Source organism: Delphinus delphis, chromosome 4, assembly GCF_949987515.2.
Source record: "Delphinus delphis chromosome 4, mDelDel1.2, whole genome shotgun sequence".
Classification (NCBI taxonomy): domain Eukaryota; kingdom Metazoa; phylum Chordata; class Mammalia; order Artiodactyla; family Delphinidae; genus Delphinus; species Delphinus delphis.
The window spans coordinates 77,970,016-77,994,097 of record NC_082686.1 but is presented as its reverse complement, the minus strand read 5'-3'; the positions used below and the strand labels follow the sequence as shown (position 1 = coordinate 77,994,097).

Sequence of the window (24,082 nt, the reverse complement as noted above, 5' to 3'; positions counted from 1 at the left end):
GTTCAAGATGAGAATCCCAATTGGGAAATAATAGAGCAGACCTAAATATGAATGTATCATTTAAGAAACAACCCCCCCAATTTACCCCAAAACAATAGCAATACAAAATCAAGATCTTGGCATCACAAATTTCAAAATCTTTGCCATAAATTTGTCAAATCTCACTTTGGACAAGGATATACATTTTCATTTAAGATTTGAACAGAAATATTGGGGGAAGGCATGTCTTTACTTCTCTTCATATCATCGCCTCCCACAATCTCCTTCATCACTTCCATTTCACCCAGGAAGAAAATGTAGGCAATTTAAAAGATAATGGTGGGGTAGGCAAGGGTAGGTTCTTGGGGAAGGTAACTCAGTCACTTGATTTAAAGGCAAAGGGAATGGGTAGGAGGGAGAATGATGCTCTTTGAAAATGGGGGGATGTCCAAGATTGTATCTCATTCCTTTCTCGTCCTTACCAAGCTTAATCCTCTTCTAACACAAAGTGAATTTTGTTGAAATGTGTTTTGTTCTGCCTTTAACTCTGCAAATATTAGGGGAAGCAGTGAAGTTCCACAGATGACCCTGTTGCTATTCAACCGCCTTTGCAGAAAAAATTAGTCACCTAAAATGTCTGTAAAGTCTTTTCAGAAACAGTACTTTGTGCTTCCCCACATTTGACTTTTTTATTTGGTCTGACATTGTAGCACCCCTATCCTATCCCCAAAGCATTCCTTTCCATTTTCTGCGGAAAAAAAGGCTTAGAAAGTTCTTCTTTCTAAATTTATTTCATGTTTGAAATAATGACTAACTTTATTCTGTTTCAGTCTCTTTTCCAAAGACATAGTAAAATTGAACCGTCCTGTAAATTCTGAGATAGCTTCCCCAGATAGTACTTACCTGTCAATGTAACATTCAGTAACTAGTGTTAAGATAAAGCACATGTTGATTCTAGCTAAGGGAATAACTGGCAACAATAAAACATTTTTGGAATGTCAGTGGATGTGTGTAAACTGATATCTTATGCAAAACTTGTGATCTGAATTGCATCTTGTCTGTGTTTCTTAAATGGGACCAAAAAAAAAAAAAAAAAAGATTTCCTTATAAAAGCTGAAAGAGGGAATTTTGAGTCAAGCTGTGGTGTGTTGCCAGGGGCGGAAATTTATGAAACACTCTCGTCAGCTCTTCTGGAAACACTACAAAAGAAATAGTTCGACTTTCTTATTGCTGCTAAAGCCACTAATAGGTGCAGTTTAGTATAATACCCCTATGAGCATTACCACCCCCAAAGTGAGCTTGCCTTGGAAGGAACTCTGTACAGGCATTTTCTTTTTCCTTTTAAGCTTGCGCAAAACACCCAAAGGGGCCATTTCCAATCCAGGCAGCGATCTTTCTCAAGTTCATTCTTTCTCAGATCACAGAGACAATGGGGAATATGCCCTGTTTACTCAAATCAGTCTGGATTAGTGTCACTCTATTGATGGAATCAGAATTAAAAGGAAAACCATTACTCTCTCAAAGGGCAACATCAGATGTTTTGGGAATGGCTTGATTACTTTTAAATAGACCATTTGAGACTCTGTCACCAGACTAACGTTGAGGACTCCACAAGATCTACACAGAGAGAAACGGTAACACTGGATAAAGTGGAAAGCCCATAATAAGCCTTAGACCTGGGAAATTATTTCGGTAGATAATCCCAAAGTGCTTGAAAGCCTGAAAATCAGAACAGTGAGAATTCAGAGAAGTTACTTTTCCTGCCTTCTTTCTATACGCCAACTCTACCCCTCAAATATTTACCTTCAGGTCAGATCCTTTCCAGTTTTTAAAGCCTTGCTAGGGGCCTGCTTCACTCTTAAAAATGTCTCAGATTCCACCGCCCCCCCCCACCCCCATTCAGAATCACCCGACTTCCTCTGAACTCTTTGTACTTCTCTGTTCCTCCCTCATTGCTCTCCCGGTCTCTGGACTGGAAACTGTTGGAGGGTAGAGGATATGTGGTACTTATCTCTGTATCCTCCCTGGGGTCACCAAATAATGTTCCTGAATGTGACGGAAGCATGCGCCTGTTGCTGCTGCTCGGAGGGCTATCTTCAGATAAAAATGTGGCATAAATACCTACAGAAATGGCTGTTTGTAACTGATCTGTACAGAAAGCAAAGCAATTGCACACCCTGTACGAGCCTGGTCTCCGCCTGGATGTTCTGAATCATATGGTTTTCTCTGACATCTTGTAAGACTTTTTTTTTTTTAATGAGTCCAGATATTTATTTCCATTCTATTTCAAGTGGCAAGAAAGTTTTTGAAACACAGGGAAGTTTCCTGAGTAAGGAATGACTTGTTCTCTAACAGAGGTAAACAGTGTAAAATGTACTGCTTTCACTTCATTGATTACTCGGGAGGACAGGGAATGTGTTTGATTTTTCTACAAAACGGAACCGATTAGATTTTTATCTCGCTTTGCACTCACTTTTTAAATGTGTTTACTTGCTTCCACACCATTCCCTTCATTCATTTTGTCTCCTGATGTCTCTCAATCATCACCAGGGATGTGGGTGGTTTGCTCTGGGTGAATAAGCTTGATGATTTGCAAACACTTTCACATTTTATTTTCTATGGTGTTATTACTAAAGGATGTCTGAGAAAACTTTAAGTCATTTTGTTCTTAAACATGGTGCCCCAGGTTTTTTTTTTTTTTCTGTCCAAATAAGACACTAATGAGCTGTTGTAATTATTAAACTGATTGATTGATTGTTACTTTCATAATGGGGTAAATAGAATGAAATGAATAGATGAGTGTCTTTTCAAAGTAAGGCATGTCTTTGGCATAGCTGGAAACTTTGGTTTTATTTTGCAGTTAAAAGTGAATCTTAAAGGAACATTTCAATGTTACATAAGTCACCATGTCTAATTACAAAGCATAGTAAGTCACTGAAAACTTTATCTCAAATAAAATGAAAAGTGTAGCAATCAGCAAAGAACTTGACAAGCAAAAGCAAATTAGAACTTTAAAAACAGTGTTCCTCATTTGAATATGTACAGATTGAGTAGTATAGTCCTTATTTCATGTTTTAGTTTTCCATTTGCAAATAAAGGCTAGCGTTTCAACCTGTGTGTGTGTGTGTGTGTGTGTGTGTGTGTGTGTTATATAGTCTGGGAAATGAAGTCATGAATTTAGACCATTTACAAGAAATGCTTTGTAAGTCTGATAAACTACAATCTCAGTTCCTCAAAACATACTTTTGTAAGCCCTTAATTATGGCATTCTTCTAAACTGAATTCTAGCTAACTGGGCAGAAAATCATGGAAATTAGAGAGGGAGGGACCAATTTTGTGGCCTCTCTATCAGAAACTAACATCTTACTCGAGGCTTGTGTCTGGGTGGTTTCTCTATCTGCAGGAAGTAAATCATTATATGACCACAAAGATTTTTATTCTTATTGCTGACCTAGATGCATGAGAAACAAAATCTAGACCATCAGGTAAGAAACACTGCCTTGGCACAAAAATGTGTATGTGTTTATTTCAAGGAAGTAGAAGCTCATTAATAAACTTCCCAGCTAGGTGTGAACTACCAAGTATTACTCATGGCCTTGTGAGTGACAGGACTGGCTATTCTGCTACTAGTTCCCATAACAGCTGAAGCTAAAAGCACAATTCCCACCTACCAGAACAAATCAAAACACAAAGTAAAGGTCACTGAGATTATTTGGAGATGCACTGTAACATTCAAGGGCAGTAGTATGTAAAGAGGTGACTCTGATTTGGAGACAGACTTACTTCAGAGTAAAAAAGCAATACTTGTTTGGGTTATAGTTGAATTAGAATAAAATATATTTTCTGAAGGTGATTTTTATTTTGAAATGTTTTGCATTTATTCTTTAATATTTGCTGAACACCTACTATGTCCCAGGCATGGTTCCAGATATTATACTCAGCACTAAACAGATATCATCCCTCATAATTGTTTAGCAGAGAAGAGCAACATTAAAAAGTACTTATACAGGGGCTTCCCTGGTGGCGCAGTGGTTGAGAGTCCGCCTGCCGATGCAGGGAACACGGGTTCGTGCCCCGGTCCGGGAAGATCCCACATGCCGCGGAGCAGCTGGGCCCGTGAGCCATGGCCGCTGAGCCTGCGCGTCCGGAGCCTGTGCTCCGCAACGGGAGAGGCCACAACAGTGAGAGGCCCGCGTACCGCAAAAAAAAAAAAAAAAAAAAAAAAAAGTTCTTATACAGATAATTAATTTTCAATTATAATTATGTGGTACAAAGGGGAAAGTTACTGTGCCCTGACCATGTGAAACAAAGAATACCTATCTGGGCCCTCCAGGAAGGCTTTGACATTGAAGCTAAAACTGAAAGATGAGTTGGGAAACAGCCTGCAGGTGCAAAAGGCTTGAGGACTGAAGAAGTTTGCCTTTGAAAAACTGAAGGAATGCCATTCTTTAGTGAGCAAAGAGGACGGTTTCAAATAGTATGGTGTAGGGCAGTTTAGAGATTTGAGGCTTGTGTTCTAAGAGATTAGAAACCTGCTCAGTGTGTTCAAGCATGAGGGTGGCATGATCAGATCTTCAGGGAGTTTCTGGTGCTAGGTCCAAGGAGCTGGGTCTCCAAAAGAATGGCTGAAGTGTTATATCCTGTCTTTAATGAGTGGAAAATATTTTCTTTAGATATAAAATAAGTATGCTTTCATAGAGTGTAACTCTTATTTATCTTTTTTTTTTTTGAATTTTATTGTATTTTTTTAATACAGCAGGTTCTTATTAGTTATCCATTTTATACTTATTAGTGTATATATGTCAATCCCACACTCCCAATTCATCACACCACCACCACCACACACCACTGCCCCCGCCCGCTTTCTCCCCTTGGTGTCCATACATTTGTTCTCTACATCTATGTCTCTATTTCTACCTTGCACACCGGTTCATCTGTACCATTTTTCTAGATTCCACATATATGCGTTAATATACGATATTTGTTTTTCTCTTTCTGAATTACTTCACTCTGTATGACAGTCTCTAGGTCCATCCATGTCTCTACAAATGACCCAATTTCATTCCTTTTTATGGCTGAGTAATATTCCATTGTATATATGTACCACATCTTCTTTATCCATTCGTCTGTCGATGGACACTTAGGTTGCTTCCATGTCCTGGCTATAGTAAAAGTGCCACAATGAACATTGGGGTGCATGTGTTTTTTGAATCATGGTTTTCTCTGGGTATATGCCCAGTAGTGGGATTGCTGGGTCATATGGTGATTGTAGTTTTAGTCTTTTAAGGAACCTCCATACTGTTCTCCATAGTGGCTGTATCAATTTATATTCCCACCAACAGTGCAAGAGGGTTCCCTTTTCTCCACACTCTCTCCAGCATTTATTGTTTGTAGACTTTTTGATGATGGCCATTCTGACAGGTGTGAGGTGATACCTCATTGTAGTTTTGATTTGCATTTCTTTAATAATTAGTGATGTTGAGCAGCTTTTCATGTGCCTCTTGGCCATCTGTGTGTCCTCTTTGGAGAAATGTCTATTGAGGTCTTCTGCCCAGTTTTTGATTTGGTTGTTTGTTTCTTTGCTGTTGAGCTGCATGAGCTGTTTATATATTTTGGAGATTAATCCTTTGTCTGTTGATTCATTTGCAAATATTTTCTCCCATTCTGAGGGTTGTCTTTTCGTCTTGTTTATGGTTTCCTTTGCTGTGCAAAAGCTTTTAAGTTTCATTAGGTCCCATTTGCTTATTTTTATTTTCATTTCCACTACTCTAGGAGGTGGGTCAAAAAAGATCTTGCCGTGATTTATGTCAAAGAGAGTTCTTCCTATGTTTTCCTCTAAGAGTTTTATAGCATCCCGTCTTACATTTAGGTCTTTAATCCATTTTGAGTTTATTTTGGTGTATGGTGTTTGGGAGTGTTGTAATTTCATTCTTTTCCATGTAGCTGTCCAGTTTCCCAGCACCAGTTATTGAAGAGGCTGTCTTTTCTCCATTGTATATCCTTGCCTCCTTTGTCATAGATTAGTTGACCATATGTGCGTGGGTTTATCTCTGGGACTGTAACTCTTACATAAATATTCCAAGCAGAAATCTGAGTGACTCCAAGTGAAGGATACTTAAGAAAGTGGGTAAATCTCAAGACAGATTGACTGGTTTCACATCTGAGAGCTCTGTCACTTACTACCCTGAGCACTTCATCTTGTGGAGCTTCAGTTTCCTCATCTGTAAAATATGTGTAAAACGTGGGATAATAATTCCACTTAACTCATGAGAATTAAATGAGTAAATATGTGCAAAACACTTAAACACTCTGAGGAACGTAGTAAGACTCAGAGAGAACTTAGTGGTAGTAGCAGAGGAGGAAGAGTGATAGTAGTAGTAGTAACAGCTAAGATTCCTCTCCCAGAGGATTAAAATATGGATGCTAAATAGGGTTCAGACTTTTTTAATCTTGATGGTCACCATTATTTTATTGAAATTGATATGTCTTCAGTTTCATATCACGGTGAGCAAAACTGCCTCCTGTGATAAAACATTAATCACATTTAATCACCTCAGTGTTTTAAGTCGTAATTTCTGATATGGTTTAGACAGATATATTATCAAAGTTATTTTTATATATTTTAAACTCACTTTAAAAACCAGCAAAGCATTATTGATGAATCTTCTAAAGTTACCGTGGTATGCTTTCCATATACATGGTAAAACCCATCACTAAAGATCTCCATTACTGTGTACTTTCTTCTCTTAGCATTACCATGTCTGCTTAAAAAAACTATTAAGACAGGGATTGTTATAGATTGAAACTTTCCTCAAACACATTTTTGACCCAACTTTAATAAATAACTCCTGGTTCACTTTAAATTAACTGAAACTCTGTATACTTTTCCCTATTATTTGGATCAAGAATTACTGAATATTAAAATTATACCTTTCTGCTAAGCCCAATGCTTCCTTGGTATGTAATGGTGAGGTCAGGTTTTCTTAGAATTGAGATGCTCTTGCTTATAATTTTATTTATTTGTCATTATTACTAAAAGGGAGTACTTAATGAAATCATAGAATTTAAAGTTTAGTTTTCCTTAATTGAGCTCTACACAGCGTAATTTAGCTAAATTTGGATTGAGTTCTGGCTTCTCTACGTTTCACACTTCCTAGCTTTTCAAGTACTGTGGCTAATACTTGTTGACACTGTTGTCTACCTGATTAGCCAACTTTGTATTTATTTGTCTCGCCTGCCCTTGTCAGCCTTGGCTGGCGCTTTTAGGGAGCTCTCTCCTAAGTTATGGAATCTTGGACCTCAGAGGAATCTTGACACTTTGTGTCAGAGCATAACACATTCTAGTAAACTCTTTGCAGGCTGTCTTTCTAGGTTGTGGGTTTTAATGCTTTATTTTTACATTTTGTTCATTATAAGGTATGAGTATATGTTACCTCCACTCACTTTCTAGGATCATTTGGAAGACAAAAGAAGTGAACTATTTTATATCTAACAAAACCTGGTTTTGAGAAAAACGTGATGCTGAATACATTCTTAAGGTGAAAAGATGGTGCTTTAATTTAACATTAGAATCCAAATATCTTCTTGACCTCAAATGGAGCCCATTCAATCAATTGTGTTTAATTCTAGCATAAAACAAACCATCATTCTTTGAGGTGAGGCAGGTGGTAGAAGACTAAAAAATGACAGGCATTTCTCCCTCAGGCAGTGCTTGTTTAAAAGTCACTATTCTGCCAATATTTGGGGATAAAAATGTAGTACTGTCTGCTGGAGCATAATCCAATGGATGCTTTGCAAAGCCAGGGTCATGAAGAAAGCTGTTTTCTTTTCCCAGGAGGGGCTTTAGAGCGTTCAGAAAGCTCTTCCATGAAGCCTGAGGTGAAAGGTTATATTAGCTGAGGAAACTATATATGCTGCCTGAAATAATTTGGATTTGTAGGTCTGGTCTGGCAAATCTGTATGAAGAAAAAAAAACCAAAAAAAAACCCAGTTATCTCATTTTTTTGAAAGCAATCTCATGGCATTATTTTTACACAGTATTGTAGATGAGAATGGTCATCCCTAGAAAAATGTTAGAACTGGTGCACCATTTACGTTTGATCATCAGATTCAATCTCCTCAATGTTATACAGATTTTACTTTATAGCAAACTAAGGTCCAGGTTGTTTAAGTACGTTGCCCAGGGGTAGATGGCAAATTAGTGGCAGTGTTGGGCCTTAAACCCCATGTTACCCAAGTCTAAGTTCAGAGTTCTTCTGCATTACTAGAATCCATTCACGAATCGAAGGAGCACTGAAGAATGTTTAATTCCCTAGCCTCCTCTAACAGTCAGTCAAGGATTATAAATATAATTTTCTTCAAATGAAATTTGGGCAAGTTATTGTTTCCTGTGACAAGGATCCATTTGAATTGAGGTAAATAAATTGATTATATGTTTCCAAAGTAACCTCTCCTATGCCTGATGGGGTCTGCATTCCCATTTTTTATTAATCTCTTGCCATATATTATTGACTATCGTTGCCATAAATTAGCTATTACAGATAGTAATATCTAAGAAAGGCGAGAAAAAGAACTTATAAAATTTCTCTTACACAGATACATTGGAGGAGAGAGATTTTCAGAAATGCAAATTATATCTATGTTCCTGTTTCATTGCACTGGTCATATGACTTGATTGGAATTCTTTTTTGATGTTAAATTATTTTACAGGAAAGTAATTACAGAGTCAACTTTAAGTAGGTATAAACCCAGGTTTATATTCAATATTAATTCAATATTAAGTTTTGTTTACAGTGATATATACTGATATACACTATTGCTGAGCTGATGAGAAGAAAATTCAGGCCCACAATATATTCAGAATTTAAGATCATTTAACAATGTAACCCAGGAAGGAAAAATAAAATGAAACTAAAGGAACTGCATTTATATAGTATGCTTTTAAAACAACAACCAGTCAGGAGAAATCCCTATTCTTTATTGCCATTTTAATACTAATCATCAAAACTGAAGAAATAAATCAGTCTGTAGGTGACTATGGGTATGCGAAAGAACTTACGGGGGGAGAAAAACAAACAACAAGGAAACCCTCTTTCTATATTTGGGAATGGTAGTTATACTTGCTTTTTCCTAATGGTGGAAGCAGGCAGTTTGACATTCAGCCCCTGGTATCCCTACGCTTACCATACCAGCTCCATGTTTTAGAACACCCCCCAGAGTGTTCTGTGATTACCCGGAGTATATGAAGTTTCTGTGACCAAGGTGTGTTTTATCCTTTCTGTGGGCAGATCAGCTAGTTTGTGATGAAGTTGAGTACATTTCAGCTACAGATGTTGGTAATTTTCTAGGATCCAGGCAGTGTCTTCTATTTCAAGGTTATTTTGTAGGAAATGAAGCATCTGTTCGAATTCAAAGGAAATCCACTGTTTTACTTTATCAGGCTTATAATAGATATCAGGCAAATCGTGTTCATTTTCACCTTTTATATGTTGTGGAGAAAAGACTGTCTCCTCTTTCAGACATGATAGGGTAGATATATAACACTGTTCGTTCATTCACTGAGTCCCTATAGAGTATGTTAAGGTTATTCGAACATCAAGATACCTTATTGTTGGAAAGGGACAATCTACTTCCTATTCCATTTCAAATGTTCTAATAGCTTTTGTTGCATAAGAAACACATGAGACACAGAGGACCCCACAGAGTTCTTCTCAGGGCACTTTTTGGTACTCATACGAGTGTCATGTTTTAACTTTGGAGGCTATTTTACTTGTCGTCATAAATATGCATCTCATTAGCATCCCAGCAAAACACAAATTTCTCCCTTCTCTGTTTATGAAGTAAACGAAGGGTACAGGTACTGCTTCCTTCATCCCGCCAGCTTCACTTTGGTGGAAAAGAAGAAATAAATATTATTCACATTAACCTGGCACAGAGCTAGCTTCATAGGCTGCAGAGTTCGCAGTCATGAAAGGGCCCTGTGCTTTGTTTAATGTTCTGCTGCCACCCTTATGAAACTCTTAATAATTTATGAACAAGAGGCCCTGTGTTTTCATTTTGCGATGGGCGCTGTGAATTATTTTGCTGGTCCTACCTACCTAACACTTGTCCTTCTTGGCTATGCTGGTCTGCCCTCTGCCTCTAATTGTACTTTGTCAACACGTCCACTGTCTTCAAATCAAAGAAATAAGCAAATAAGAAACTTTTTTGGTCGTTGTCCACTAAATGCTTTTAAAATTAACTTCAAATGTACGAATTCCTATGGTAGGTTTATGATATAAATTTTTAATAAGGCCATGGAAAGTCTGCAAGAAGATTTTTAATCATACAGTTCTTACTTTGGTGGGTTTGTTGCTGTGTGTTTCAGGCTAGTTAATTCAAAGTTAGTGTTGTTTTTATGCTTTTTTTTTTAAAGACAATTGAGTATACTACTTAGCTTTTGTTTCTTTAAAGTAAAATTTGAGGAAAGCTTAAAATGAAATATGTTTTCCCATTTTTATCTTGAATAGTCAGCAGCTCTTTGCCCAAACCTGAGAAATCTAGTTTTACATTATATAAATTGAGGCGTCAGCCCTGGAAGCAAATCCTATTGGGAAGAAAATATTTCAGCCGAACTTTTTGGGATTAAAAATTATGGCATGTAAAAGCCTAGCCATCAACACCTATTAATGGCTTGAAATAGAGTTTCTGCTTCTTTGGTGCCACCCCGTATGTTCAGTCTCACTGCTGTCCCAGGGACGTCGTCTTTGTACCCCTGAGGTAAATGGAGTTTCCATTTCTCTTATGTCCTTCAAGCAGCACTGAGTGTTTACTCACTGGCTTTTTAAGCTGGGTCCCCAAACTTTTCTCTTTACATTTATTGGAAAAAAAAAAATTCAAAGGGCCATGTTTCTTTGTTCTTCCCCAAGCGCACAATTAGCTGAAGTTCCATTCTGTGTAGCTAGAAGGAGGAGGAAAGGGTTGGCCCAACAGGCTTTTTACTGCCTGTGAGAAAGTGCCTGGCGAATTTCTTTGTCCCCTTTGTCAGGGGCGGCTGCCTCCCTAATTGTACTGCTCTAGGGAAGCACGTGCCTCTGGGAGCATTATCTGATTCCTACAGGACGCTCAGGAGTGCTTTGTATACTGACCCTTAACTTGAACACAAATAATAATTTCAATCCCCTTTCTAGGCTGTTGCCGCAGGCTTGGACACCTAAGAGCTTTCATTCAGCCAGGGGTGTGGACGCCTTCATCCGGGCCTCAGGTTTTAGTTTTGTCTCTCACAGCTGTCTCACCTGCAGTTTGCCTCACCTGTCAAGAGGGGAAGCTAAAGATGGAGGACAGGCCTAGGAGCTGTGGAAGTCAGGGGAGAGAAGGCGAGACTAACAGCTGCTCTTGTCAGCAGGGGGATAAGTGTAAAGAGATTAATAGTTATTTGAAGAGCAAATGGGGACATGGCATTCGGCAGTGGAATGCGAATGCATACATGTAATGGAATGGGCATGCAACCGTTAACATTTAGACAGATGCTCTCTGGACTGAATGGAATGGCAGAGTCCTTTCTCCTCCCCATGTAAAATACTTAAAGTTTAGTAAAATCATTTTCTTACGCTTAAAGTGGAATTAAAATTGTTTTCAAGCATCCATTTCTTTGTGAGTTTGTTCTTCTCTGTAGTTTGACTTAATCTGGGACTCTGTTATGTTTCAGTTGAAGAGCCAGACTTCTCATTTCCTTTATAAAATATGTACCCACAGGACTGCCTTCTTTTTGCTTTTCATTTGTTTTCCTGTTGCTAACTTGAAGAAACAGTGAGGTTTCCACGTGTCAGAAGATTTCACAAAGGGAAAATGGTACACAGGCTGGTGGCCCCTTCTGGAAATGTGTCCAATTGGACTCAGGAATGACTTGAATTATTTTATCAGGCTGACAGGTGTGATGGTGTTGGCAGGGCCCTGGACTTGAAATCGCAAGATTTGGTTTCAAAATCCCTACTCTTTGCTTATTAGCCGATGCTTGAGCAAATCACTTCCCCTCTCTGATAGTAATACAGTAAAGATTTTTTGCCGATGAAATGAGAAGTTAAATCATTCTTCCCATAAACATCTTATTGAATACCTACTTGGTGCCGGTTTTCCTAGAAGAAATAAAACACCTGGCAGAGAAGCTATATGAATTAATATACTTCTGAATTATTTCAAACATAGAATCTTAATCATAACTAGATGATATTTCTCTTACACATGTTCTACTTTAGAAAATAGTAAACTGCTACAAAGAAAATGAAAAAACAGATGAAAAATTAGGCTGTTTGGATGGTCTGCTAGCATGTAACCTTTTAAAATATATAGTTGCCTCTCCCTATCCCTGCTACTCATTTCCCTCCAGTCTTCATGAACCCAGTCCCTGGGGGCAAGTCGGTACCCTGAGACAGAATTTAGAATGATGACTAAAAGGAAATTTGGAGGACAACTGATTTTTCTCAGTAAACAACAATTTGATGCTTAAGTCTCCTCTAGAACATATCTATCTAGTGGTCTTTTTCATTCTGAATACCAGGACAGAAGAAGAAGAAAAAAAGAGTAGCAGTCAGTATTCATTTTAAAGAATTCATAAGCAGCTACAGAGCACTGGTACTTCTTGCCCAGTTTGCGAATGAGCACATAATCCACTTTCAAATGCTCTCGGGGAGACCGCAGTCTCCAAAGGTTGCCCGTGAAGCTGTGTGAACTGTGCAGGTCATTACAAAACATACACACACCTGGGGTTTCTCTTGGAGTTTCGAACTATGCATGACAAATCGGTCATTTTCCCTTGAGCGCGAAGTGTTGCAGACGTGACGTGGAACTCTGTAGAAGGCACTCACCAAATGATGCCTTTTTGGCAGCAAGGATCTGCAGCTTAAATGGCTAACGTGGGGGGTTTCTGGGTGTCCCGCAGCCACAGTACACGAACCTGGGGCTCCTGAACAGCATGGACCAGCAGATCCAGAACGGCTCCTCGTCCACCAGTCCCTACAACACAGACCACGCCCAGAATAGCGTCACGGCGCCCTCGCCCTACGCACAGCCCAGCTCCACCTTCGACGCCCTCTCGCCTTCGCCCGCCATCCCCTCCAACACCGACTACCCGGGCCCACACAGCTTTGATGTGTCCTTCCAGCAGTCCAGCACCGCCAAGTCCGCCACCTGGACGGTAAGAGCACCGGGCACCCATGTGTCCTTGAACCTGATTCCCAAGTACAAGGGTCTTCTCCATCACCCCTCCCCCACCCCGGCTCTCTCCCCCATCAAAGCTTAGAGCTCCATATTGAATGGTGCAAAATTTCTCCCAGTCCTCTAAGGACATTTTGGTTTGAAATATTCAACACTGACCCAGAGACAGAGAAAGTGCCATTTAGTAGGAACAGCCCTGATCTGGGAACCAAACTGCGTTCTGGCTGGCTCCTAGCAATTTCAGTTGATGCGTTCTAGCCTGCCGCACACTGTTGGGAGGTCCTTTGTGTGAAGGATTTTTTTTGGAAAAACGTAAAGCATTACGCCAATGGAAAATACCGTAATCATAGGATGTGTGTTTGCAGTCTGCAGAATGTAGGCGTTACCAGTCTCATTATTTTGAAAAAATAAATGACCCAGTAAGGTGCGATTTAAAAAAAAAAAAGAATAAAATCACAAACACAGTGTAAAAAGAAATTAAGATCTCATCTATTAAGGAAGGGTTAAATTTGTGCATGTGGGTTCTATAACATGAATCATAATTTATTGATACATATATATCTATTACATGTAGAAGCAAGTTTCCCTCCCAAAATCCTCCTAAACTACACATTAGGGGCCTAAATTAGTTTCAAAGAGATTCTGATGAAAAATGTTGAAAAAAATCTTATGTATAACTTTTCTAAGAAAACATGGAAATACTTTTAAAAATTAAAAAAGCTACAAGAATGTTGATTCTATTTCAGAGTTTATTTTATTATAACATGAATAAAGCTTAAATATAAGGGAGGAAACCTATAAGACTGGTTTTAACTGGTTGATCAAAGAATGCCCAAGACCAAAGTGACACACATTTTGTCAAAGAATTTAATGTTTGCTGAGATTATAGAAATGCTTCCAAACGTCATCGTCTTGTTGAGAAGTAGCTTTCAAATTGTTTTAACAGATTTTTCCCTCTTTGGCAAATAGGTTTCTTTGGAAATCATTTCTGTTTGTATGTTACAGTATCCAGGCTTTTCTCCAGTTGTACAGTTTATAAAATAATCTGCATTAGTAACACTAAATTCCAACATAATTTCACACGTGTCCCCTCATTTTGACCTCACTTTTTTTGTGAGCTAGGTAGGGCGCATTTCACAACTCCCATTTTACTAGTGAGGAAAGCTGAAAAAACATGGGGATTCGGTGGCACCCCTAAAGTTACAGAGACTTTTGTGTAGCTGGTCCTATTTCTGATTCTGCCGCCCTCCTCCCACTAGATTATGTCCTTTCTTTTTCTTTTCACCATTTCACGTCAGGATGTCCCATAATTGTCTAAAAATTTATCTTAGCGCGTTTCTTCCATAGTTTGAGAAGCGGTTCTTTCATGGTTCCTATTTCAACCATAAAGTAGAAGTGTTAGCTTAAAACTTGATCTCTCTTCCATGTGCTTTTTTTAGTCAATTGTGTCATACTGTTTAATCTCTTTTATATTAATAATTGTGGAGGTGGACACTCCAGGTGAGTAAACTTAGAGTAAACTTAAAGATACATTGGTTGATTGATCCAAGTAATGTCTTGCTGAAGAACCACTAAAATAACCATTTTATAAATGGATCACTGATGTGTTTTTGAATAGGAGTCACACCAACTGGATGTTTACAATCGCTGAACTTCAAAGCTAACAGTTTTTCATCTGACATTTGCAGAGCTCTACTGTATTAAGAGTGAGCACATCTGAGGGATAATGGGCATGTTGGGGCCACTAAATGAAGAATCACTGCCCTCCTAAAATGGCTTAAGAACCTTGGGGATGGAGCATGATGGAACATCAATCTTTCTTCCTCCCCCCTCCCTCCCCACCTCCTCATACAGAAGTCTTAACACTTTTTTTCAGTTTTAGTGCAGTTCTGAACCATCTTCCATCAAATCCCCTCTCTCAGAGAGGTACACTGTCTCAAAAAAAAAAAAACGGTTGGGAATACCTACATAAGTGGTAGGTTAAATGTAAAGAAAATGGGGCTTCCCTGGTGGCGCAGTGGTTAGGAATCCGCCTGCCAGTGCAGGGGACACGGGTTCAAGCCCTGGTCCAGGAAAATCCCATGTGCCGCAGGGGAACTAAGCCCGTGTGCCACAACTACTGAGCCTGTGCTCTAGGGCCTGCGAGCCACAACTACTGAGCCTGTGAGCCACAACTGCTGAGCCTGTATGCCACAACTACTGAAGCCCGCGCCTAGAGCCCATTCTCCACAACAAGAGAAGCCACTGAAATGAGAAGCCCGTGCACCGCAACGAAGAGTAGCCCCCGCTTGCCACAACTAGAGAAAGCCAGCACGAAGCAACAAAGACCCAATGCAGCCAAAAATAAATAAATTAATTAATTAATTAATTAATAAAAAAAAGTAAAGAGGGGCTTCCCTGGTGGCGCAGTGGTTGAGAATCCACCTGCCGATGCAGGGGACATGGGTTCGTGCCCCAGTCCGGGAATATCCCACATGCCGCGGAGCGGCTGGACCCGTGAGCCACGGCCGCTGAGCCTGCGCGTCCGGAGCCTGTGCTCCACAACGGGAGAGGCCACAACAGTGAGAGGCCCACATATCGCAAAAAAAAAAAAAAAAAAAAAAAGTAAAGAAAATGTTTTGTAGAGTACCCTAGTAAAATTTCCTTACATGTGACAGCAGTGGTATCAGGACCCTGAAAAAGGGGTAGGCACTGTGGTGATGGGAAAGAGCATCTCTTGAGAGCCAGAAAACCTGGATTCTCACTGTGATCATCCTCGTGACCTTAGCCAAGTTACTTCATCTTTCTAGAATTCAGTCTGTGCCTCTGATGAGGATGAATGGGGTGAAAACTACTTCTTCTTTTCCTTAAGATGAGATAGTATTATTAATCAACATAGTTTTTAGAAGAACTTAGCTTCTAATCAGTTCATTTGCCTGCCATTAATAAGTGACCTTGCTTAAGCTGGTTTGCCTTTCTTGGGTTTCTGTTCAGTTGTCTACAGTGTATGCTATAGATATTACAGAATAAAATGATTGAATTAGATGTCCATTCCATCCTACTAGCATATCACATGGTATTTATATTTTTATTCATGTTCTTTCTTGTTCGCAATTAGACTTATTTTAGGCCCAGCTACATTTCATCTAAATCCAGCACATTTGAACCCTTGTTTGAGTAACTCCTGAGATCACCTAAAAATATGTAAATTCTTAACCATGGACACCAGTGTCTTATACATAGCAGCACCTAAGTCTTCGAGCCAAATTATATATCCTCGCACTTATACACAGACCTCACATTTTTAAGTGTTCTCTCATGCGACTTGGAGCCTCAGAACCGAGGCTGTTACCCCGTTTTAGAAATGAGGAAACTTCGAGAAGTAAAGGTTACATGGCTGATCACCAGCCAAGGAAATAGAGGAACCCAGGCCTCCCCCCTTCCCAGTTCAAGTCTCTCCACCATCTTATCTAGACTGTCTTTCTCTTGATTGACAGAAGGCGATACAGACACTCGCAGGCCCTGTGTAGTATGGAGTGAGGCCACCTGACAAAGGACAGATTTTTTTTTTGTTTTTTTTTTTTCTTTTGCGGTTCGCGGGCCTCTCACTGTTGTGGCCTCACAGGCTCCAGATGCGCAGGCTCAGCAGCCATGGCTCACGGGCCCAGCCACTCCGCAGCACATGGGATCCTCCCGGACCGGGGCACGAACCCGCGTCCCCTGCATCGGCAGGCGGACTCTCAACCACTGCGCCACCAGGGAAGCCCCAAAGGACAGTTTTTATGCTACATTATACAACACCTATTTCTTAGGCATCTGTGCATTTTATAGCAATTTTTCAAAATAAAAACAGTATATTTTAAAAACTGCCCACAAACTGGAAGCAGCAAAAGCAGCTGTCATTAGGAAGGGTCACATGTACCTCATATTCTTCTGGTAATTCTTCAGTAAAAATTTTGTTAGTACCATTTTATCACTTGTCATCCTTTTGTGTTGTTTGCTCTTTTAATTTCTGGTTTTACTAAGAGTCACTGCCAAAATATAATTAATATATTTAAAGTATATACACATATTTCCTTTGTTTTCTCTGTTTCCAATAATGAATGTGTGTTCCCAGTTCCATAAAAATATGGTATCTATTTTAAAATTCTTCCAATGAAATAAAGTGAAGAGCAATGACATTCTTCCGTATTCTCTCTTTCACACACACACACACACACACACACACACACACACAGTCACACCCAACCTAACACGGAATTTAGGGCTTGGGTTTCAGATTTTCTTCTTATTTCCACAGTGTAATTGTTACTTACTGATAGAGGCCTAACATTTAATATAATAAAGTGCTGGTCTAGCATTATAGCTGGAACTCATCAGCCACAGGCCAGTTGGCAGTATGGTACTTTGGAAATGGCGAGAAACTTAGGTGCAGATTTCAACCCTGAAATTTACTAGCAGCATCTGGGACCTGCTCAGAGAGTTCAATCTCTTTGAACTTGACTTTTTCCACCTACCAATAGGGATGTTCATACTTTCCTTATCATGAGGATTACATGCCACAGGTAGGTGCACGTATCAGCACCTGGCTAGTCATAGGCATACATGTGTTTACTGAGTCTGAATTTGAATCCCTTTGCTTCACGAGCTTATTATAGTTTTGTTGAGGGTTCAGTTACGCCGCAAGTAATAATTTGAGAGAATGCAAAGCAAAATGTCTTCTACTTTTGTTTTTTCTTAGTGCTTTTGGGCTATTAGCATGCATACTCCAGCCCCACAGGACTGTGATATTATCCACTACTCAAATATGTGAATAGTTGGCATAGGATGCTATCAGGCCCTCCCATATGCAGACTTCTGCAGGTTGGCCAAGCTGCTTTCCTAGGTCTGTCCAAGCAGATGTAGGCGCTCCTTGCCGGCACTAGGAAAGGTCTTTTCCAGCTTTAAGAACCTGTTGAATTCCAGCATTTATTTCTCATTTATGGGGATGTCCTTTTTTTTTTTTTTTTTTTTTAAATTCTCCGTGTTAAATAAAGAATAGCAGTGGTTTTGTGGTGGCAAAAGTACTGGAGGCAACCTACACACTCGCCAGTTCGGAACTGGTTCCATAAATTGTGGCATATCCACATGACAGAATACTCGATGGCCATTCAGAAGAATCATAGGTACCGATCTGGAATGCTTTTGGAGTCACTGGTGAGGATGAGATAAGCCTTCTACGGCACCTCCTTGAGCTTTGAGAGGACTGGTAAGGACACTACTTCTGCGGGCAAAGTACTTTCTTTTGCTGGACTCCAGGGACAAGGCTTTTTTTGTGTGTGAATATAGATCAATCCGTCTTGATTATCAGTGTCACACACCTTTGACAGTTTGAGAGCTGTTTTCTCCACAACCCAGGACACACAGTATAATCTGTGTGCAAATACTGGGAAAATCCTCAGGTTAGTGTTTTTCTGTTGTGCTCTCCGTCTGAGATAATGACCCTGGACTTTGGACATACATCCCTTTTTGCTCTTGTGATTTTTTTCTCTTCATAGATGTCAAGGTCCTGTAGTGCAGGCACCTGGACCTAGTGCTCAGAGCCATGTCCAGCATATAATAGGCCCTTAGTAAATATGAAAAAACTTTTTTTTCTCCTCGTGGCCAAAGGAAATAATTGCAGTCCCAAGCAGTATCCCTCCATTCTGACCTTGACTGTTAACTGTCCATTAATTCGATGCCATTTGCCTCCACCCGTGATTTAGAGAGCCCTCTTTGCCTTTCCTAATCATGCCAGCCTCATGTCGTGTTCAGAGCTTTGAAGATTCTGACTTGAGCAAGTGGAGATTAGGGAGGTGGCATTTGAAAGGGGAACAGCCAGTTCTCCGGAGAGTTTCATTGATCCCAGCATATCGGGTCTTGCAAGCTCGCTCCCCTTGGCTCTTCCACAGGCGAGCTGAGATGCCTGCCTGTGGCCCACCCTCCCTGTCATCAGGTTACCTGTAATGTAAGACTTCCAGAAGAAGGCTGCCAGCTCTGCAGAAATCTAATGCAAGCCAGCCCATTGCGTGGCCCTCTGGAATTTGGGGACTCTTAAGAATAGCCCATCAAAGGACATGATGTACAGACAAACTTTTCCATGGTGAATATGATTTATCAGCTTCCTTGCACAAAGGAAACGCTTCTCTCACCAACGCTTGAGCCTTTACTGGGGCTGGTCTTAACTGAGTGGCTGTTAGGTTTCATTGCTGAGGGACAGAAGTCAGGAGACTTATCTCTTGCCAGTGGTACATTTGTTAATCATAACAAGGTTATTTTCACTTCTTGCCAGAGCTATCCTCTAAATCTCCAGAGATACATAAAGAAGTGTTTTTTTGTGCTCCTCCCATGATAAAGAAAATAATAACATTGAGCATTGTCACCTGTTATCCAAGCTATTTCTTAGTTGACGAGAGTATTGAGGAAGAATGTCCTAAATAAAGGGTTTGGAGATTCTTGGGGACGGTTCATGTTACTTATTTAACTCTAGGTTTTGGACTTTAAAGTGAATTTCAATTGTAAGCCATGCTGTAGGGGTGTTGTCCCCACATCCAGAGCAGAATAACTTAGCAGGTTTGCCCTAACTTGTTTAAATTAACTCTAGGTTAATGTATTCGTGATAAGGCGGTTTCACCTAATCTGATGTTTAGGGCCCTCCCAGACTGTGCTCAGTGATTTCCTGAATCCACGGTAGAGTTTCTATTTAAAGGAAAAAAAAATTATATTTATTTATTTATTGCATCTAATGTTGCGAGAACTGACCACTGATTAAGAAGAAATAAATAGCAAATTTAACTAAACTCGCCTTTCTTTTTCTACTACAGAAAGAATAACAGCAACCCCCCCTTTTTTCCCTTCTTTTTCTTTGTCCTGTTCCTCTTCCTCTTTCTCCTTCTCCTTCACTTATATTATTATTCATAGTAGTCAATTTCATTTTGTAGATATTACCAGCCACTTGGTATTTTGTTTTTCCACTGTGGCTTTGGTTTCCCAGAAGGGTGGATTATTATGAGGAGGATTGTGGTATAAATAAATTACCATGGAAATTTCATCAAGAGCAGGGATCCGATCATCAGGCCCATTTCCCTAAAAAATCACTTCCACTAATAATGGACTACCTTGAAGGTGGCAAACTCAAATATCTGTGGCACTAGGGGGTAGTGTAAATGAGTCAAATGGTGGGGATGGGGACAGTGGCAAAATGAGCTTACACACCTTCTCTGCAAGGGAATCTGCTCTGCAACTCCACCCTGGTGTCATGGGGGAAGGTAGGGCTGGAGTTAAAAGATGACTTTTTCAAGAGCATCTAGAAACCTGGATTTGCATGTAATATCTCCAGATCTTTAAGTGATATATTCATTTAAAAAAAAAAAAGTTGTAAAACCCACAGACCAAACAAAACAATAGTCAGACTGAAGGCTGTCTTTGCAGTATATTTAACAGTGACAAGGGACAGTTGCTTAAAATTTAAATAAAATAACTGGAAACTAGAGCAAGCATCTAAGGGGAAAGTTATGAATAAATATATTCCATTTGGAAATAATAATTCTCTGTTCCTTTCAAAGGTCCTATAGATTGACTGCACCCTCCCACCCCCTGCAATAAACTAAGCAATACATTATCAAAGTAGATCTTTCTCAGTTTGTTTTCATGCAGTTAATGACCTTCCTACCTTCATATTCCTATAAAATTTATTTTATAAAATATAATGATCTGCGCATTGGATCCTTGGCATAAGGAAAGAATCTTCTTTGTTTTGTTTTATTTATTTTTTTATTTTTAAAATTTTTATTTATTTATTTACTTATTTATTTTTGGCTGCACTGGGTCTTCGTTGCTGTGTGCAGGCTTTCTCTAGTTGGGGCAAACAGGGGCTACTCTTCGTTGTGATGCGCAGGCGTCTCCTTGAGGTGGATTCTCTTGTTGCAGAGCACAGGGTCTAGGCACGCAGGCTTCAATAGTTGTGGTGCACGGGCTCAGTCGTTGTGGCTCATGGGCTCTAGAGCACAGGCTTAGTAGTCGTGGTGCATGGGCTTAGTTGCCCCACCGCATGTGGGATCTTCCCGGACCAGGGCTCGAACCGCGTCCTCTGCATTGGCAGGCAGATTCTAACACTGCCACCAAGGAAACCCTGTTTTGTTTTAATACTTAGAGAATTAATACTTAATACTTAGAGAATTTATGGGACTCCATAACTTAACTAAAATTGGCCAAAGCTGTACCCAGAAAAGGCAGTGAGATTGAAAGTGCTTCGAATCAGTTTTCTCAGCTCACTAACCAGTGGCTCATTTGTAATTAGCACGTAGAGGGTGTGGCAGAACAAAAATCACCAGAAAATTGAGGTATAGACAGAGAATAATGTCATTGTATTTTTCTTGAGCCATTAAAAAAATACTATGTATCATTCAGTTTGACAGAGATTTCTTCAAGTCAGCCCTGCATGATGGGTGTCATTTATTGCTCTCAGTGTCTTCCCATATGTGAGCTTTACACCTTCTCCTGTTTGCATTCCCTGATGTTAACCATTTCCATAGTGTGATCAAGTCTTGTAACTGTCCCCACCCCCTCTGGTGGAGAAGGGAATATGTATTTTTCTCATGAGAGGTATTTAGCAATCAGCTGTCATGTCATGGGTAAAAGCAACTACATATGAAATAAATCCTCATGGTTTTATAGCAGCAGCAATTAGTATGTCTGTTAGGTCACTGGAGCCTGAGGAGGCATGAGATAACATAGCTTTCTGTTCAACAGCTTCTAATTTTTTGAAATTAAAGTTTATTGTAGAACAGAAAGGAAAATCTTAGACTCTTTGAAGCCCTGCAGATGTTTTGTAGACGTGGAATGGTGTTTAGAACAAGGGGTCCTGTAATTAGGCACACAGGGGCCTAAAGGTACTGATCTTAGCAGCCATCTCTCCTGTGGTTTTTAATAAAGATTACGACCCCATCATCAGGCTGCCCTCAGCTGAAATTTGAAGGAAATTGAGAGTAGCCGGAGACCCTAGGTCTAATTTACTGTGAGGTGAATTAGGGAGGGATTCTCACTTTATAAATAGAATCAGCCTTCTCATTTCACTTTGAATCTAATAATGAAGACTCATGATTTCTTGGTTAAAAAAATAAAACAGTATATTGCCACCTTGTTATTTTATTAGAAGGTTCTGAAGAATTGGAATGTAATTTCTAATTGTTTTATGCAGAGTTAATTCTGTGTCTTCAAGTTCATCAAACAGGTGTTCTTTTGTGGGTTACTCATTTAGGTTGCATTTTTGTTTTCCTCTTTATGCTGTTTTACCAGTATCATCTGCACTAAATCTTGTAGAAAATATAACAAATAAGATGAGGACACCATTTCAAAAGACTCTTCTTTTACTTGGAGTGGTTTCCAAGTTGTATTAATTCAAAACAATAATGATTGCTTACTTAAGGATCCTCATTTGAATTTGAGGAGTCATCTGACAGGCTCCTGAAGAGTGTGGCTCATTAGGTAGAACACAGAACTCAGAAGGACAACTTGTGGGCTCTAAAAAACTCTGTGATCTGGGGCAAGTGACTCTGTTTGTGCTCATCTGTTAAATGGGTATTGTAATATTTACTTGGTAGGATTGCTGTGAGCCTTAATTAAAATTTACAAAGTACTTTGGGAGCCTGAGAGGTGAAACTCTAAAAACACAGTATGTTATTATCTTAGGATCCTGCATTTTTGTTTTTAGATTTACCTGCGTGAATAGTACATCATATCCATGCTTACAATTCAGGCAGTTTTTCGAGGTTTTCCATTTATAAGCAGACATGAAATGAAGCAGTATCGATCTATAAGTCCCTAGAAATAAACGTAGGATAAATATATATGTTTGCATATGTGTGTACTTTTTTTTCTAATGTAAAATAATTTCTTCTTAAAACATGTTTAATTAGATCCTGTAATTGTTAATCAGATAATTTTTTTCTTAGAGTCTCAGTGCTTTATTGGTAATATTTCAGCAAACCAGTAACAGAGTTTTAAATTGTGATCATTTTGACTAGGTCATTAGGAGAAAAATTTACTTTTTATTAAAAATGCAAAAATACATACATGTATTTATATAAATACAAATATTTTACGCTTGTTGAGTAACAAAGGAGTTAATTTACTATAATTTGGGCTTCAAAGCTATTCCTTCTTTCTCTCTCCCCCTTTGCTTACTTTTTTCCTTCTACTCTATCTGTTAATTTGAGATTTTATGAATCTAGAGCCCTAACATTAAACGTTATAAATTGCCTATCTCTCTCTTTTTTTTTCTACTTTGTATTCTTGGAAAAGCAAATTTCATTTTCCCATAAGAACAATGTTATAATTATAGATTATGTTTCTGAACAAGAAATTGTCATCAAGTAAGTCATAGATATGATTAACTGTATGTCATAAAAGCAAAGTTCTATAAGCTACGGTAATTGTTTAAAACAGCAAAATGATTCTCATAGTTCTATAAAATTTGCTTAAATGTCTTGTATGCCTTGACATATGTGTTAAGTGTGTGTTAAGTTTACTTATAAAATCCTAACAGTTCTTTTTATAAACTTATCTAAAACTGATATGCTATTGTAATAAACATTTAAATTAACATTTGACAGACCAGAATTTTATGCATTTGATATGTAACGATTTGAGAAGCCTATGTTTCTCAAAATAGGGGAATTAGAATGAATAGTTACAAAATGTATTCCTTTTGCTAAGAATTATATTCAAAAAATTTCTGTAGTATAGACCATTATTTATTTTAAGACAGTGAATCCATTTTAAAAGATATTATTACCAATTTTGCACTTAAGAAAAGAAAAGAAAAACTGGATCCTTTTGAATTTGAAAATAGAGTTTTGGTGTGTGTTTACTATCCCTGCCTGCCACCGCACTCTCCAGAGTGGAATGGTCTTGA

The 24,082-nt window shown here is 39.0% G+C and overlaps 1 protein-coding gene across 4 annotated transcripts in view; it reads left to right on the top strand.

The window, feature by feature from the left end:
• The window catches only part of TP63 (tumor protein p63), a 220,849-nt gene that overhangs the window by 126,825 nt on the left and 69,942 nt on the right, over positions 1–24,082 (top strand). For all 4 annotated transcript variants that reach the window (XM_060010949.1, XM_060010948.1, XM_060010950.1 and 1 more), the window contains one exon: positions 12,896–13,150. In XM_060010949.1, the coding sequence (XP_059866932.1) occupies positions 12,896–13,150 (255 nt within the window). The remainder of the gene's footprint in view (positions 1–12,895; positions 13,151–24,082) is intronic.